General features: G+C 34.5%; 1 protein-coding gene across 1 annotated transcript; it reads right to left on the bottom strand.

Moving 5' to 3' along the window:
* Positions 1 to 10,564: 10,564 nt before the first annotated feature.
* LOC145119027 (uncharacterized) lies at positions 10,565 to 13,200 on the bottom strand. Its single transcript, XM_079054674.1, has 5 exons — positions 12,417 to 13,200; positions 12,161 to 12,260; positions 11,835 to 12,058; positions 10,985 to 11,704; positions 10,565 to 10,894 (listed from the first exon to the last, which is right to left on the bottom strand). Exons 1-5 carry the CDS (start codon positions 13,011 to 13,013, stop codon positions 10,787 to 10,789), a joined length of 1,749 nt encoding a protein of 582 aa, XP_078910800.1. The 5' UTR covers positions 13,014 to 13,200; the 3' UTR covers positions 10,565 to 10,786.
* Positions 13,201 to 17,934: the final 4,734 nt, after the last annotated feature.

Consider the following 17,934-nt stretch of genomic DNA (forward strand, 5'->3'; position numbering starts at 1 on the left):
ATTAAGAGATACATTCATGGAACACGTTAAACATTGCATCCGTGTATTTTATCGTTTTGGGTTCTGGTTTGTCGACTAGGTGTTTTCTTAATTTGTGAACCTAGATATTTTTATCTAATATTTGAATTTGATTTTTTAAACAGTTCTATTAATCAGTAAGTCTTTTATAAATTTAAAATAAAATAAAATAAAAGACTCGCTATATACGTTAATCAAATGTTAACATGTATTTGATACAATTTGCTACATGTCATAAACCCCAATCAAATGTTAACATGTATTTGATACAATTTGCTAAGATACTTTTTTGCTTTGTATTTTATCCTTTAACAGTTTATTTTAACAAGTTTTCATTCATATATGAGATGTGGGTTGTGGTTGGAGGTTGTTTAATTAATATCAATGATGTTTTGATGGTTAGTGGTGTTGATGGTGTCGAGTGGGAGTTGATGGTGTTAGGTGATTGTGATGGTTGTTTTAGCAAATATCTAAATATTTCTTTTTAATAATCGTGGTATCAAATACATGCGAGAGAGAATGATGTTGTTAGAAGGGGTTATAAATAGGATTTGGTAATCAACAATTAGGATTTCTTTGGTGTCGGCTAAAAAACATTTTTTGTTTCGGATACAAACAAAAAAATAAAAAAAAGTCAAGTGACTGGTCCAACATATCATTTATAAAAGATAAAAGAAATGGATGAATATTGATCATTAATTCCTAAAATAATTATTGTTCTTGTGTATCATGGAAATTATTTGAAAGACAAGAATCAAATACTTTTCCATGATACAACAAAATATCTTTCATTTTCTTTGTAATAGATTCATTTTTTGGAGTTCAAATGACATGTTGTTAGGTTCGCTTGAAGGTGTTTTTATAACACCCGGTTCCTGGTACGTATTTAAATTCAAGTAGCTTCATGTTTTGCTCTGGGACTCGGCGAGTTGGAGGCCAACTCGTCGAGTAGACTCGATTTTGACCGGGAGGTTTAGTGACCTACTCAACGAGTCGGGAGACCGACTCGACGAGTAAGGTTGTCTGGATGAAACCCTAATATTTAGGGTTTGCACCCTATTTAAACAACTTATTCTGCCTCAACCCAGCCCCCATCGTCCCTCCCAACTCAGAGAAACCCTAAATCGAAACCCTAACCTTGTTTGAGTGTTCTTGAGCCATTTTTGTGTGCTTGTGGTGATTGTGAAGCTTGAGAAGGAAGAAGGAGCTTGGAAGTTCAAGTGGAAGCTAGTAGATCCAGAGGTTGTGCCCCATTTCCATCTCATTTGAGGGATTGAGGAGTCGAGAAGAGTTGATTTCCATACTGAGGACATTACAGACACTACACGACATCGAGGTGAGTTATCTTCCAGTAGAGGTGGGTCTACGGCCACAATGTCGGCCCACTAGCAGGAGTTGTCTTTAGATGATTGTCTTTGTGATAATTGTCTAGGTTTGCTACTACTTGATGTGTCTTATGTGCCAGTATGATATGTTATATGCGATAGTGGTAGTAGGAGGGGAATAGTCCCCTGTTTAGGCCGTTAGGACCGAATGGTAGTTCGGACACCCCAGATATGTCTGACAGCATGAATATGATATGTTATTATGTGATAGTGGTAGGGGTGAAACAGTCACCGTGGCCGGTTGAGATAGACCGGAGGGTAGGCAGGCACCCCAGAATGGCCTGACACGGGTAGGTCAGCACCCCAGAATGGCTTGACATGGGTAGGTCGGGCACCCCAGAATTGTCCGGCAGTATGTATGATTGTATGGTATGTGGTATGATGGGGAACTCACTAAGCTTAGTGCTTACGGTTTTCAGTTTTGGTTTCAGGTACCTCTTCGTCGAAGGGGAAGGAGTCGGCAGGGTAGCAGCGCATCGCACGCACATGATTCCTCATTTGAGATTTATGGGATTGTACTTTGACATTATTACTAATTGACGATATGGTTTTTGAGACATGTAACTATGGTTTATGAATTAATTTGATATCAGTAATGTTTTCCTCAAACAAGTTTTATAATCAATATAATTAAAACAAAAATTTTTTGTCTCGATTATTGGGATGTTACAGTTTTGAAGCCACTACCATCAAGTATCATCCCTCCATAACAATGTTTTCTTTCAGGCCTTTCAACCGAATGATACATCCCACTCAGTCTAAAGATATTCAAAATCTTCTGAATACTCCAAAAATGACAAAATATAGTACATATACTAATTTATCCGAAATTTTGATAAGATTAACGAACTTTACAATTTAACATTTAGAAATATGGTTTCTGGGAAACAATCCAAACCGCTCAAGCGGTCACATGCAGTTTGGCTGGAGCTTTCACAAACAGCAAGGATTGGAGCTGCCAGTTTGGCCAAGCTAGCGTGAGCTGCCTCACCCAAATTTGTTTGTTTCTTCAATGATCATTCATTATGATCATGTTTTTTTATTACAGTGAAAGTCTTAAACTATGTCTGCCTCTTGGACCCCGCAAGAGGGTGCAACCCTCTTGACCCCTGCATTTCGTCGTGTCTAAGATCAAATGTAACATATATTTTGTAACATGGTAGAAGAGTATTTTGACCATAAAGGTATTTTGGTTATTTTATGCCTATTATGAGATTTCAACATTTTATCATATGAATATCATTAATAAATGTTGTGGTGATCTTTGAATTGATTGGAATCGACTTTAAGTTATTAGATGTGTAAATTGTTGGAAACGACTAAATTTGGAAAGTGTGTTAAATGTTGAACCGATGCTAGAACACGAAGCATAAGTGGATATATACGTGATGCGTAAAAGTTTGACTTAAACGTTAATGTACATTGCTATAGCAGAAGATGGTGTTGATCCTGACAGTGATGAAGAACACAAATAGATATGAAAACAGATGGAGAAGACGAACATATCTGAAAACAGATGGAGAAGACTAACCTTAGATATGATTTCTCATTCTCTTTTCTCCATCTCCATTGAGAATTGACGTGTTCAACAATTTGTTCTATGTGTTTTTTTTGTTCTTTTTTTTTTTGTTCATCTGGACAATTTTCAGGAAGAAGAAGATGGGTAATTGGAGAGAGAGAGAGAGAGAGAGAGAGAGAGAGAGAGAGAGATTTATTTTTATTTTTTATTTTTTTTAATCTGAAAATCAGAATCACAAAAAACAATTAAGAAAACAAAAAAAAATCATATTAACATGGGCAAATCCGTCCTTTTGAAAAAAATCAGAATAGAATGGACTAAACAAGCAACAAAATGAAAAGTTTTTTTGGACCAAAGTGGCAATTTTGAACAAACCACAGGGACCATTTGTGCAGTTTTGTCAAACGTTTATTTCACATGATCAAAACTAAAGTGTAGGTCTTCATTATTCTGTCTATGAACACATAGACCCGCTACACTTTAATAAAATTTCAACTTAAACCCAATAGTTAATCAAACATCGCATTCAAACAACTTTATCATATATTAGGATGATAAATTGTGGTGCATGATTAAGAAAAGTGTTGTCACTTGTAGCACCAATACGTCCTATAAATCCAATCTAAGGTTGTCTCTTGCTGGTTGCTACATGTCCTTAAATCAAGATTAAGACATCCAGGGTCCCATAATAGATGAATAAGGCCCTTTCCAGACCCTTCCACCAAATATTTTCTAGTTGAAAGTTGAAACTATTAGTACTATAAAGTTTATAGAAAACGACAGAGCTATAAATATAATACGTATTATGGGATTTTCATATATAGTTTGGGTTGTTATGAAAAATTTTGATTATGTATGGATTAGTTTGGATGGGTTAGTACCAAAATAAAACCATAATCGAACCAATTGGTTAATTTGATAAATTTGGTTTTGGTTATCGGTTATAATCGGTTAAAAAGGGTTTGGTTATTAGTTGATATTGGTTAGCCCGTTAATATATAAATTTATTACAAGCTGGGGCTAGCCCACTTAGCTAACATGGTGGTTTAAACTAACAACTAATCAGGAGGTCTTGGGTTCAATCCCAATGAGATAAGAAAAATATATATAAAGGTAAAAAAAGTATATTTCTAATTAAAAATAAAAGGTATATAGAAAGGTAAAAAAGTATATTTCTAATTAAAAATAAAAGGTATATTGATATAAAAAAAATCAAGATCGTTGCTTGTCGGGTGTAGTGGCTTCACCACTTCGAGATTTCACTGTTTTTATACTTTTTGATCACTCAAAAAAATCTCTCACAAATTCCAAACGATTTCTAGTTTACGAAAATTACACTTTAAGCTTGAAAAACCAAATAGTGGTAACAATACAACAAAATAAAATGAAAAAGATCATAAACATAACCAACAAGAGTATTAGTGATGAATATTATTTATACAAAAGAAAACTAAACCTCGAATATTTAATTAAACGTATTTTAAATTTTAAATTATTATTCATTTTTAAGTGTTATAGGGCAGTTCGGTAATACATAAAAAATCGAAACCGACCCATTTCAACCAGTTAATAAAAAACTTAAAACCGAACCTTTCATTTTAATGTTTCTTCGGTTAATTTGGGTCAGTTAATTCGGTGAATTTGGTTTCGGTTATTATGTTCACCCATATGTTCCATAAATGTGTGTAGGTCTATTTCATCTTTAAAAATATAACTACGTTATTATTTAGAACTGACAGTATATTTTTATAAATGTATACATTTTATCAACTTTTGTACTATTGTGTTATATTTTATAAGTCCTACCATTCTTATCGCAAGAGTTGAATTGTGGACAAACTGCTAAATGCAAAAATAACAGTTTTATTCATTTGATTTATAATATTTTTTTATGGTTATTATTTCTTCATAATTTACATCATGACATGTGTTCATGCATGTCTTGCTACCCGCGTAACTGTGATTGGTTTTAGGAAAATAAAGTTTCCTCCTATTTTATCCTTCTAATTAATCGTTCTATATATGTTTAATAATCGACATGTGTAATACATCATTATTTTTTCTTCGTCTTGTTTATTGATTTTGGCACTAGTTTCGAAACCATACTCAAAATTATTAATCAATTATTTTAAATAAATTATTAATAGAGGTATTTTTTAGTTATATAAAATTATAATCATTGATTTAAATAAATATGTGACCTTATAATTTGTATTAATTTTATTTTAATTTTTATTTTAAAATTATTAATTTAATATAATTCGAGTGAGAAGTTTAAATTTTAAAATTTAAAATGAATAATTGATAGGTTGACAAGTGACATTACATTAATTACGAGACTTAATATGTGACACATATCACATGAATAATAAGCCTATTTTTTTATTAGTATAGGAATTTATCATCATCCAACGAGTAGAAATATAAATAAAATTATTTGATGAGAAGATATCGAACCTTTTTGATTTTATATTGGTTTGTTATGTTTGACCTACTCATACACTTTACAAAGGTCTTCTTTCCCCTAAAGGAAAAGGTTTACAACCAAACCATTATGTATGGGGACATTTATGGCATGTTTGGTCGTGTACTAATATATTGTTTTCTATATGAAGAAAATTTCAAAGTAATTTTCTTTAATGTGTTAGGTTTATTACTTTTTTTTAAACATTTTCCTTTGAACATAATTTAGTTGCTATTATGTCATGAAACATCGAGTTTTTTGTAATCTTGATACAATTAAAGTGGTAAAAATTATCATATATATATATATATATATATATATATATATATATATATATATATATATATATATATATATAGAGAGAGAGAGAGAGAGTGAGTGAGAGAGTTCAGGTGTTTAAAGTAATTATTGTGTTATTGTATGCATAAATGTGGACTAATCATTTTAAAAACCTGGATAGGGCTAAAATTGTAATCTTAGCTTTTAATTAATTTTGGTAATTAATTATTCAAATCATAAACCCTTTATTTTAGGCAAAACCTTTTACATTTACAACTTTAAATCCCTAGACAGAAACGACGGAACAAGGCATGTCGACGGAGCTTCTGTGATAGTTGGGAAATCGCGAGGAGGTGCAGAGGGAAGAAGCATCGGGACAACACCGATCCAGGGGCGATCATGGCGGAAGAGGTCGATGTCTGCGACAGACATCACCGGCGAGCTTCCCATCTACAATCCTGCTTCCACCATTGGCCGGAGAGAGAGTCAGAGCTGGAGCACGAGATCAGTAGTTAAATAGAAACGGATTCATCTATTCCTCTTGTCGTTATGTTGTGCTTCTTCATCCTCTGGTGCTTCAGTACTTCCGATATCTCGTAATTTTAAATCTCGGTTTACTTTTCTTCCTCTTAATTATCGTTGTTGATGTAATCTATCTATCAACATGCCTGTGTTTCATTTCACTATAGTTTATTAGTTGAGGAAATTCGGTCCTGATAATGACTAATTGATTGTTGTAATATTAAATAATGGCAAATGCAGAGATCAATTTGATTATGCAACGATTTCAAAACCCTAGGAAACTGTGACCATATGTTAATGATGAGAAAGTTCGAGGTGCTAAACACTGGAGTGAGTTATATTATGTTCGTTGTTATCTAGAACCGTGGATAATATGTGTAACGCCCCATTTCTGGTATGTGATTTAAATAAAGCAATTTTCATTTCTTAAGGGGTACTCGACGAGTCAGTAGCCCGACTCGATGAGTAGAGACGGGATTTACACGCGGTTTAAGTTGGCGACTCGACGAGTCCATATTCTCGGACTCGGCAAGTCTGCCAGTCTGGATGAAACCCTAATTTCAAGGGTTTGCACCCTATTTAAACAACTTTATGCGCCCTAACCAGCCTCCATCACCCTCAGAACGTCCCTTGCTAAACCCTAGCCTTCCCTTGTGCATTTTTGGAGTGTTTCTCACCTTGTGAAGGATTTTGGTGCATATTGTAGTTAGAAGAAGAAGAGAGGGGAGGAGCTTTCAAGAGGAGCAAAGAAGATCCGAGTTTCTGGTGTCATTTCAGTTTCCATTGAGGTATAAAGCTCGAATCTTTGCTTATTATCTCTTAGATCTCCTTATAAGCTTGCTATTGTTGTTGTTGAGCCATTTCTAGACTTTGAGGTCGATTTAAGGTTAGTTAAGATGAATGGGCTTCAGATCTAAGCATCTCAGAGTTCCTTAAGCTCAAGGTTGCCACCTTTGTTGAGCTAAAATCCCATTCCAAACCTAGATCTCCCCTTTTAGCTCATTTTGGGTATTTTAGCTTCATAATGTCATGCATGCACGTAAAGTTGGAAACTTTACGAGTAAAACCAACCCTAGGAGCCCAGATCTATCTTTTAGATGCATTGGAATCGAGCAAAATCGTCTGTATAAAAATGGCATGCATGGGACTCGGCGAGTTGTTCTTCAGACTCGGCGAGTCGGGTCGCGAGTCCCCGATTTTTTTCCCCGTTGAGAGTTTAGGAGTGGAATCAGTGAGTGGGTATTGGACTCGGTGAGTTGAGTCACAGATCTAGTAATGGAGGGACTCGGCGAGTCAACGCCCTGGCTCGGCGAGTCCAAGGCAATCTTCTTACCCACAAGAACAGACTCGACGAGTTGTTCATACAACTCGGCGAGTCGTAGTCTGGACACGTTCATAGGATGAAGGAGGACTCGACGAGTTGTTCATACAACTCGGCGAGTCAGATGAAGACGGACTCAGTGTTAGTATTGAGTAAGAACTCGTCTAGTCGGTGCAAAAACTCGGCGAGTAGAAGCGTATAGAGATTTGGAAGAAAGGATAGGGACTCGGCGAGTTGACGGCCCAACTCGACGAGTCAGGTCAACTGACAGTTGACTTTTACCAGGAAGTTGACTTTGACCAGGAAGTTGACTTTGACCAGGGGTAAAATAGTCATTTTACCCTGAGAGTAGTTATCAGTATCTAATTTAGTGTTTATGGGATTTGTAGCCGGGGAGTTCCGGAGCAGCAGTCGGACAGTTTCAGATTTAGCACCTCAGCAGCCAGCGTTACGAGGTGAGTTTCCTTCCAGTAGGAACGGGTCTACGGCCACAATGCCGGCCCGTTTACTTAGCAGTAGTTTCCGGACTTCGGTCCGATGCAGTAGTTCAGTGTGCTTGATGTCTTTGTGATTCAAGCATGTTTTGTGTTATGTGTTCCGGACTTCGGTCCGATGCAGTATGCGATATATGTGTTTTATGCTAGTAGTTATGATTATGATATGTTATGTTCAGTTAGTTTCCGGACTTCGGTCCGATGCAGAGGGCAAGGCCCTGGATAGTTCCGGACTTCGGTCCGATGCAGTTTCCGGACTTCGGTCCGATGCAGAGGGCAAGGCCCTGGTTAGTTCCGGACTTCGGTCCGATGCAGTTTCCGGGCTTCGGTCCGATGCAGTTTTCGGACTTCGGTCTGATGCAGTAGGCAAGGCCCAGTAGTTGTTTTATATGTTATTGTATGATATGTGGTAGATTGGGGGAACTCACTAAGCTTTGTACTTACAGCTTCAGTTTTTAGTTTCAGGTACTTTCGCTAGTAAGGGGAAGAGCTCGGGATGATGGCATGGCACACACCACAGCTTCAGTTTACCCTGGGAGTTTTATTCAGATATTTTCCACATGTTCATGACATCAGTTTTGATTTGATATATTGTTATGACTTTTTGAGATACACGACACATGGCTTGATTATATGATATTCGAAATTACGTTTTTAGTTAATGTTAAAACAAAAATTTTTGGGTTGTATTTTTGGGATGTTTCAATATGTGTGGTCGATTCCAACAATTCTAATGGTGCTTTGTGTTATGAAAGTTATTTTCAAAATTTCCTGTTATAGTGTTTCGTATCTAAATTGTTCAAATCAAATATCTATACATCTGATGTTTATTACTTGTTTTTGTTAGTGGAGTTGGAAACCAAAGATGGGAGAACTCTATGAGAATATTGCACACCAGGTGTTTGTAGAAATGTCTGAAAGAGAACTTGATGTTCAAATTCTTGAAGAACACAAAAATAATTTATGAGTTCGTTATTTGTGTTACTTGATTTTATCATGTTGTATGAGTTCTCTTATAATTACTAAAATTTGTTTTATTTTTGTCGTATAAAAGCATTCTCACATAGTTTTATTTTTACATAATTCATTTTCATGACAGTTATTCTCATAGAATGAATGAAGTACATGATGATCAATGACCCGAAGGTTGGATGAATGCGTGTGGGATAGACATGAACAATCCTCAATGGTCACCGATCTTCCAGAAAAATGTACTACTCATTGTTATATTCTGTTAGATTAATCTATAATAGAATGATAAGAGTATATGTAATAGTATATTCCAATAGAATAATCTTTTTCATTTTATCATGTAAAGTTTTTTATTTTTTCAAGGATGTGATAGAAAAAATTTAACTTGTATCTAAAAATTTGTTTATTCTGCGAGAAGTAAGTCTCTTTATTAGTTTATGACTTGTATTTTAATAGAATATCATTATAAAAAGAATGTCATTCTAACAGAATAAAATCGGGTTTAATTATAAAAATTACGTTATAATTAAAATTAAAGTAATTAAAAAAATTAGAATTTTAAAATCAAGAGAGTTAATTATCCCAAAAAATATGAAATTTTCCTTTTTTAAATTTATCTCAATTGTCTAAAATACCCTTAGAATGAAATTAGATGGTATTTTTCAATTATCTTTAATTTAATAATATATATTAATCACTTTCTTAAAATAAGTAAAATGATTAACCCATATTTATGCATACAATAACACAATAATTACTTTGAATAGAATAACCTAAGCTTATATATATATATATATATATATATATATATATATATATATATATATATATATATATTGATTCTTATATTAATTTTTTGTTTCACTTTATGTATAATTATGTTAAATATTATATATTTAAAACAACAAAAAAGAATAATAAATAAATAATAATAATAATAATAATAATAATAAACCTGATAAAAATATACATCCAAAACACATTTTTCATTATTTTAAAATTGAAAATGAAAACTCATGTATAACCAAACCTGTTTCGAAATTTTCAACTGAGAACTAAAAATGACAAATTCACCAACTTTTCCAAATTGTTTAGAAATAGTTGGTTTTACAAAGGGCAAATTACATAAAAACCATTATATTTTAATCATTTTCAATCTATTATATTTCAATTTCACCAATGAAGACATCCCAAGTTTTACAATTTTTTCTATGTCGACAGCTCTTACTGGTTTTGACATCCCATAAGAAATTAAAGTAGTCACAAAATAAAATTTTGTAATAGTTTTATTAGCTTTAATAATATTTTGACACTAAACATTCCACTAAATTATGACAATTTTCTATTGTAACCACTGTAAACTGCTATAACAAATCATAAAAGATCAACGGGATGGACATGGGAATAAATTGTCAAAATTGGATGTCTTTCATTGACAACGAAAATGAACGTTATGATTATAAAACCAAAACTACCATCACATTTAACCTTTTTCATTGCATACTACTGATAGTTGTTAATTATGATCTTCATATGTTATTAACAATAATTTATTCCTAATAAGAAAAATCAAACACAAAGATAAGAATATCATCAACTGCTCATTTGTATTTATGGCTATTCTACTTGATATTCTTTAGTATAAACAAACCATCATTAATATAACAACATACAATGATTGGTTTACTATAAAACTATGACTACAATGCAAAACTATCTACTCCAAGAAACAAGAGATCATGGAAATGAGTACAATGCAATGTTTCATTATTTATTTTTTTCATAGTAAGAAGAGAAAGAAATGAATGTTTTTTACTTTCCCATGCTTCTACATTGATTACTTAAATCTTCATTCATTTGTGCCAATTTTGCCCTTGCTACTTCTTCCTTATACAAAGCTTTTGCAAACACTTCTTTCACCTAATAACAAATAAGTTGAAAGTATAATGTTAAATGGAATGATGTAATAAACAAATGAATGAAAGGAGTCTTGAAAAGATGATGTAATACCTCATTAGAATCACCACCAGTTCTTTCCAGAATGTTCCTGAGAGAATTCATGTCATTGATGAGCTCCAATGCAACCTCTTCAGCATCATGCATTTGGTTTCTTGAAAACTCAAATGATCTTTCTGCATGCAGACGAAAAGATGTGCAATTCAAACAGTTGCAAATCCCTCTGCATCCTCTTGGGGTTCTTTTCAAAATCCCATTTCTATCCCGATTAATTAGGGGAGAATTTAGTGGTGCAATCTGCAATAAAGATTCATGTGTGCTTCCATTAACTGCCTTCTGATTGTCATTTGTATCAACACTTGGCACAATTTCAAGATTAGAAGTTGTTACTTCGACTAATTTCAGATCTTTAATAGGTGATTCATGTTCCAGCTTCATCAAACTGTCAGCTTCAGCTTGTAATTTCATCTCTGAATGTGAAGTTGACTCGGTCAACTTTGTATCTGGTCCATGAGTATCCACAAGATTGTCATTTGAAACTGGAGTAATTGTTGTTATGCTTTCAAATGGTGCTTTGACTGGAGTCAAAGTAGGAATAGGAGAATCTGATTTCTCATTTACAGTGGTTGATTGTAAGGAGATACTAATATTCTGTTGGTTTTCCTCTGAGGTTTTCTCAGGTTCTGAAACACTCATCAAGTATGGAAGCAATCTTCTATGACTAAATGATGTTGGAGTTTGCAGCATCTTCATTCTAGAAGATTGTTTAAGTGCCTAACATAGAACAAAAAATACACAAGTAGGAGAAGATCAGCATTCAGCCATCAAGATCCAAATCAGGAACCTTTAAATAAAACATGAAACTGAAAGCAATCATAGTAGAAAAATGAAGACTGAACATTACCATCTTGGATGCTGATATTGAATCTGGTGGTGTCGTCTGCTCACACTCATCCAATGTGTCACTGACAGCATCTTCCTGGCTTTTAAATGCACAATCTGCCAAACTGTCAAGATTGGATACTGTATCGATATCTTTATCTTTATAGGCAACCATGTTAGGAACAATGGTACTTGATTTCTGTTGTTTGGTCATTGTGGCCTCAACTATCTCGAAACTTGGAGAATCTGAAGGAAATGAATGAAGAGAATTAGCAGACGCTAGTGGGATAACACAAGAGATTGATATGTGAATGTATAGATAAAGAAGCAATTGAGTTGCATATGTACCATCTGTTCCTATGTCCGTTAGATAAGGGAGCAACCTTCTATAGCTATTATATGAGCCCCTATTTATGAACACCTTCTTCTTGCTACGCGAACTCGTCAGCTGTCATTTGATTACACAAAGCGATAATCATTATATAGTTAATAATCGTATAATAAACAGCATTAGTTAGATGAAAACATGTAATGGATTTGCAGTTGTCATGGATATGAAAGAAGTAACAATTACGTAAAATCATATCAGTTAATCTTCTCTTACCGATGATTGGCCGACTTCGTTTGGAATAGAAATGACACCATTATTTTCGGCAGCGACATTGTTTTGGTCGGAATCTGAGACTCTTGGTGGCGTCTTAACAAACGCATCAGCTTCCATTACATTGTTCTCGCTTACCAGAAAAGAATCCACAATATTTTGCAATCTAGGCTTCGGATCGATGACAACAGAGCTAGAAACCCCCAAATCACAATGACCAGGATCACCTTCAGAAGAAGACACGTTGGGGTTTCCATCATTCGTCTTACGAACATCAAAATCTGCTTTCAAATCGACTGCTCCGACACTTAAATCCTCTTCTGGAACCGTCATAGGAGAAAATATCCTCCTCACGCGAAGATCCTTGACTAAGACTTCACTTGTAATTGGATGAGCCGTGCATCCCCACGGATCTTGGTCCATCGGTGAGTTCGTTGTCGCTTCAAGCGACAAGATAGGATTACTGGTTCGAACGGAGTCGGCTCGAGCGTAACCAGATCTGCGTCGGCGAACATAAATCTGCGAGTTGCTTCGAGTGAAAATGCCACCGGATTTCAATGACTGATGCTTCCGTTTCCGAGATCCGAGACCTGCTTCCATTGCCAAACCTTCTTCTGAGCTAATGTTTTTTCGGCGTTAGGGTTTTGTTTTGAATCGGAGGCTGTGGGAGGCGGCTAAAGAAGAGTGGAACCCGGCGGGAGTGGCTTCAAAAAAATGTGACCACATCAGAAATATCGCGGGAATGGCCGATAAGTTGGCGGGAAATCCATTTTGCTGAATCTTTCGCAACATGACCATTTCATTCCTCCTGATTTGATTAATTCATTTCGGCGCCCTAATTGGCATAGGTCTCAAGAAATCTCATATTGTCAGTTTTAACAAGCTTAACTGTAAGGATAGAATCGTTTTTTTGTACTATTGAGGGCATTCATATAATTTAGCTATATGTTTGTTAAGAGGATAGTTAGTTAGTTACTCGTAATGAGTCATTAATTGTTTCAATGATAAGAATGAACTCATATATGAAAAACTTCAATCATCACTCGATCTTCTCTCAATCTAACATAGTATCAGTTTGATCATTCATCTTCTTCCATAAATTTCACTAAGTTTTTTTCAATTCCTTTCAATTTCTTTGTTCCAATGACTTCATCATCTTAATAATCTCCTCAAACACTGGTCATCGATATCACTAGTCCTTAGTATCTTGGATCTTCTAATAACCCGAGTCAAGTTCTTGTTACCTCTATCTTCGATGGTGTTCGCTTCTTTACATGGAAGAGATCTATGATCATCTCTTTCGACCAAAAACAAACTCTCCTTTGTTGATGGCACCATCTGTCCACCATCCAGTGATTCTCCTACATATTTTGGATGACATCACGCTAATTTGATGGCTATAAGTTGGATTCTCAATTCCTTTGATAAAAACATTGTTGAATAAAAGGTATGATCAATCTAACAATACCTTGACAACAACAACTATATTTAATTTCTCAAAACTCAAATGATTTATCAATCTACTTCATAAAAAGGTGATTATTATTGTATATGTTGATGACATTCTAGTTATAAGGAAAGATGGAGAGGAAATTACAACCATTAAATCATCCCTTGATACTCAATTTCAAATAAAGGAATTGGGACAAATTCATTGTTTTTTTGGGACTAGAGTTTAACAGCATGTCAAATGGCATGGTTGTTCATCAACAAAAATACATCAAGGAATTTTTACATTCATATTATTTGGACGATTGTGTTCCTGTCTAAATGTATCTACCATCAAAAGTGACATTCAATTCCAATACGGAAAGGTTGTTACAAGATCCCGCCGTTTACATTCAGTTAATTGGCAAATTGAATTTCTTAATTCATACGAGGCTTGGTATAGTTTTTTCAGTACCTCAACAAGTTTAATCAAACTCCATCACAATGCCGTTATGATGTTGTTTTACATGTTCTATGATATCTCAAAGGAACATTCAACAAAGGGTTACTTTTAGAGAAAATTACAAAAATAGACTAAACCCTTAATTACTTTGTAGAGAATAGCAAAAAACCCAAATTATAAAAATAGTCATCAAAATCCCAGAGTGATTAAGCCTATCTGCGATTTTACCTTTCCATCTATGAACGTACAAGTCGCTAAAGCAGGGGTACGCTTTAGTGACTTGTACGTTCACAGGTGGTTTTTTTTTAGTTTTTTCACCTTTTTCCCGCATAAATACTTGCAACCTCACACTAAAATCGCAGATGAACTAAGTTCATCTGCAATTTCCTCTACTATCCACCTGCGATTTTGTGCAATTTATTTATTTATTTATTTATTTTGAATGTGAAATTGATAGGGTTTGACTACAAAACAATCATATTATATATAAAGTTTTGCAACAAATTATCAGTTTAGTTGTTATTTTTTTGGAAAATTTGTTTAAAACATCTCTAATAAAATGAATGAATATTTGGTTTGCGTTATAACCGGTGGGAGGTGGAAAGTTGTGGAAACAAATCATGAATACGTATGTCCACAAGGAGGTATTTCTGAATTCGCTTTGATATTTTCCGAGTATATTAGTTATAGTGATTTTACATCTTTGGTGAGAATGAAAATCGGTTTATTAAACATATATAAAATTAATCTTCGTTTCCATCATCCTGAATTGAATCATTATATAGACATGGTTGAAGACATGGATGTTAGAATGTTGATTAACGTAATCAAATCGATTGGAGGAATGGTTGTGAAAGTCTTTGTGGTGGTTGATGAAGGTGATACGGTTACGGAGGGTGGCGAGAGTGGAAATGAGTCGGTTGCTAACTTATGTAGCGATAAAGGGAGCAACAAACCAATAGATTCTTTCATGACTCCTAGTAGGGATGTCAAAAACTTCTATGGGACCCCGTTCCCGCGGGACTCCGATTCCATACGGGACTAATTTAAAAAAAAAAAATCGGGAGCGGGGGCAGGATTAACCCCCGTTTTAATTTCTGAATCGGGGTCAGGAGTGGGTATTTTCGTACCGTACTCCAGCGGGGGCCCCGTTTGTATTTAATATTTAATATTTAATATATATATATATATATATATATATATATATATATATATATATATATATATATATATATATATATATATATATATATATAATTATTTTAGGGTTTCTATTTTTTAAGTTCTAACTTCCAATTGACTTTCTGAGCATCTATGGGCATCACCGACTTCGAACAAGAGCCAACATCCAAAGCATGATTTACCGCTCGAGTATAGACACATCGGTCTTTAGCTTCACCGACTCATCAGCTTCGTCGTTACCCGATCGCTTGTGCGTCTTCGCCACCTTTGGTCATCTTCATCGTCTCCGATCGTCTTCCACGTCTCCAGTTGCCTTCCGCCTGCCGAGTGTCGATGTTGACAGCCGACATGGTTTCCCGGTACATTAAAGCCCGATTTTCCTCTGTGAAGTTTAAATCATCTCGATCTTTCTTCCATTTTAGTGATTGTCGATTTTTGGTACCACTGAGACTACATTTTGTCTTTGTCATTTACATTTTGATTTATGATTTTGTCGATTACATTACATTCCAGCTTAATGTTTTATTTTACTTCTTTTAACAATATATCATATGAATGTTTGGGTTTGATTCTTTCACAGTTCACACTTCACCGAACTTGTATGGTTTGTTTTGATGTTGGAGAATGTTTTGTTATCTGTGATTTTAATGTCATCCGAATTCGATGTGGTTCCATGTGTTGTTGAATCTGATTTTTGTTGAATGATTAACATATATTTTTTTTGTGATGTTGCTGATTTGTTTTTTCGAAAGAGATGTTGTTGATTTGTTATCTATGTTGTTGATTTGTTAAATCCAATGTTTGTTGTGTTATTTGATGTTGCTGAATTCTATTCAGCAGGTTTTTTTTAGCAAAAAAGTCAATTTAAGCTTATAAAACAGGGAACGGGGGTGGGATCGGGGGTAATAAATGTATTCAGGGATGGGATCGGGGGCTATGTGAACAGAGGATCAGGGGGAGGGGCAGTTATTTCCGCTCACGTTTGGTCCTGTCGACATCCCTAATGTACCTCAATTTCATAGTGTTGCTGAAAATATTAATGTGAGGTATTCACCTATTCACTATGTGGATTCTGAAAATTACAAATACGTTGGTGATGATGATGTTGGTACAAATCTTAATGACGTGGGTGGTTGTTATGTTGACGTTCCCCGACAAGAAGTTAAAGTTATTGTTGAGTTCGAATAGTTGTTGTGAGGTGTCGAAGTATGTTGTAGCTTGATAGGATTTGAAGTATGTAATGCAGTGTTCATTGTATGTATTTCATAAGGTCACTTTTGTATGTCGTAGCATATTAGATTTAGCCATTATGTACTTTTTGCTTACTTCTATCATTCCATTAAATAGGGATAGATGCTAGGGATAGAGTAACTTTGGTACTTCGTGTTCTTACTCTAAAGACTCTCTTGTATCTTTCAGAAGTATAATTGAGCAATCTAGATTATATTTACTTCTTGTGTTCTAGATTCAATTCAAATTATGATTTCATTTCGTGTACTCAATCAATACGAACTATATTTGGTATCAGAGCAAGATTCTTACAGTTGATTTCAGATTTTCTCGAGTTCTCAAAAGTTTTTGAATCTCTTTTTAGATTCAAATATTCTGCACTTTTGATTCTGAAAATCTTTTCAGATCATCTGTATTGATTCAATTATGTTTTTTTTTGTTAAATCGAGTGTTTTGTGTTTGAATTTTGAAAGATTCATTCCTCAAATTCCAATTTTTTAAGCTTTTCATTTTTCAAGTCCGTACAACAATGGCGAACTTCAATATGAACACGATGACTGGATTTTCTCATATTTTTGGTTATTCAACCAAAATTCCTATGTTGATTCCTGAGTACTATGATCAATGGATTGATAGGATGGAAGATTATCTGACTGGGATTGATGAAGATCTATGGCGGTGTGTCAAGAGTGGAAACTTTCGTCCATCGATGCTTGCTGAAATCGGAAATGTTGGTTCTTTTGCAGATGTTACTACTCAAACTGAAAAATACAAAGCAAATGATAAACGATGTTTGAGAGAACTATGCGGTGCCCTTCCACTGGTAGTATACAACTATGTTTGTGGTTGCAAATCTGCTAAAGAAATTAGGGATACTTTGAAAGATAAGTATCAATGGAGCGAGAAGATGAAGAAAAGTTTTGTTAAGTAGTGTCTGCTTGAGTTAGGAGAATTTAAACAGAAAGAAGGTGAGAATATTGAACTCTACTATGATCGTCTAAATGAATTATCTTCAAATGCAGTCGATATGGAGTCAATCGTACAACCCTTGAATTCAACTTGACTTTTCTGATGGGTCTTCGTAAAGAATGGCGTAATATCAGTCTGATGATTAAGACACAACAAAGTTTTGACAACTTTTCTCTTGGTGATCTATACAATGTTTTGAAGGCTCGTGAAAGTGAGATCAATGAAATTGCTTGAAAACAAAAATGAGTT

The sequence above is a fragment of the Lactuca virosa genome, chromosome 6 (assembly GCF_052849685.1).
Source record: "Lactuca virosa cultivar CGN04683 chromosome 6, Lactuca_virosa_CGN04683_v6, whole genome shotgun sequence".
NCBI lineage: Eukaryota > Viridiplantae > Streptophyta > Magnoliopsida > Asterales > Asteraceae > Lactuca > Lactuca virosa.

Bases quoted from the DNA above. Each gene is read 5' to 3' on its own strand.
- LOC145119027 (XM_079054674.1), bottom strand. From the start codon at position 13,013: ATGGAAGCAGGTCTCGGATCTCGGAAACGGAAGCATCAGTCATTGAAA. The intron at 12,261-12,416 runs GTAAGAGAAGAT...ATCAAATGACAG, and splicing joins ACGAAGTCGGCCAATCATCG to CTGACGAGTTCGCGTAGCAA. The intron at 11,705-11,834 runs GTAATGTTCAGT...GTTCTATGTTAG, and splicing joins CAATATCAGCATCCAAGATG to GCACTTAAACAATCTTCTAG.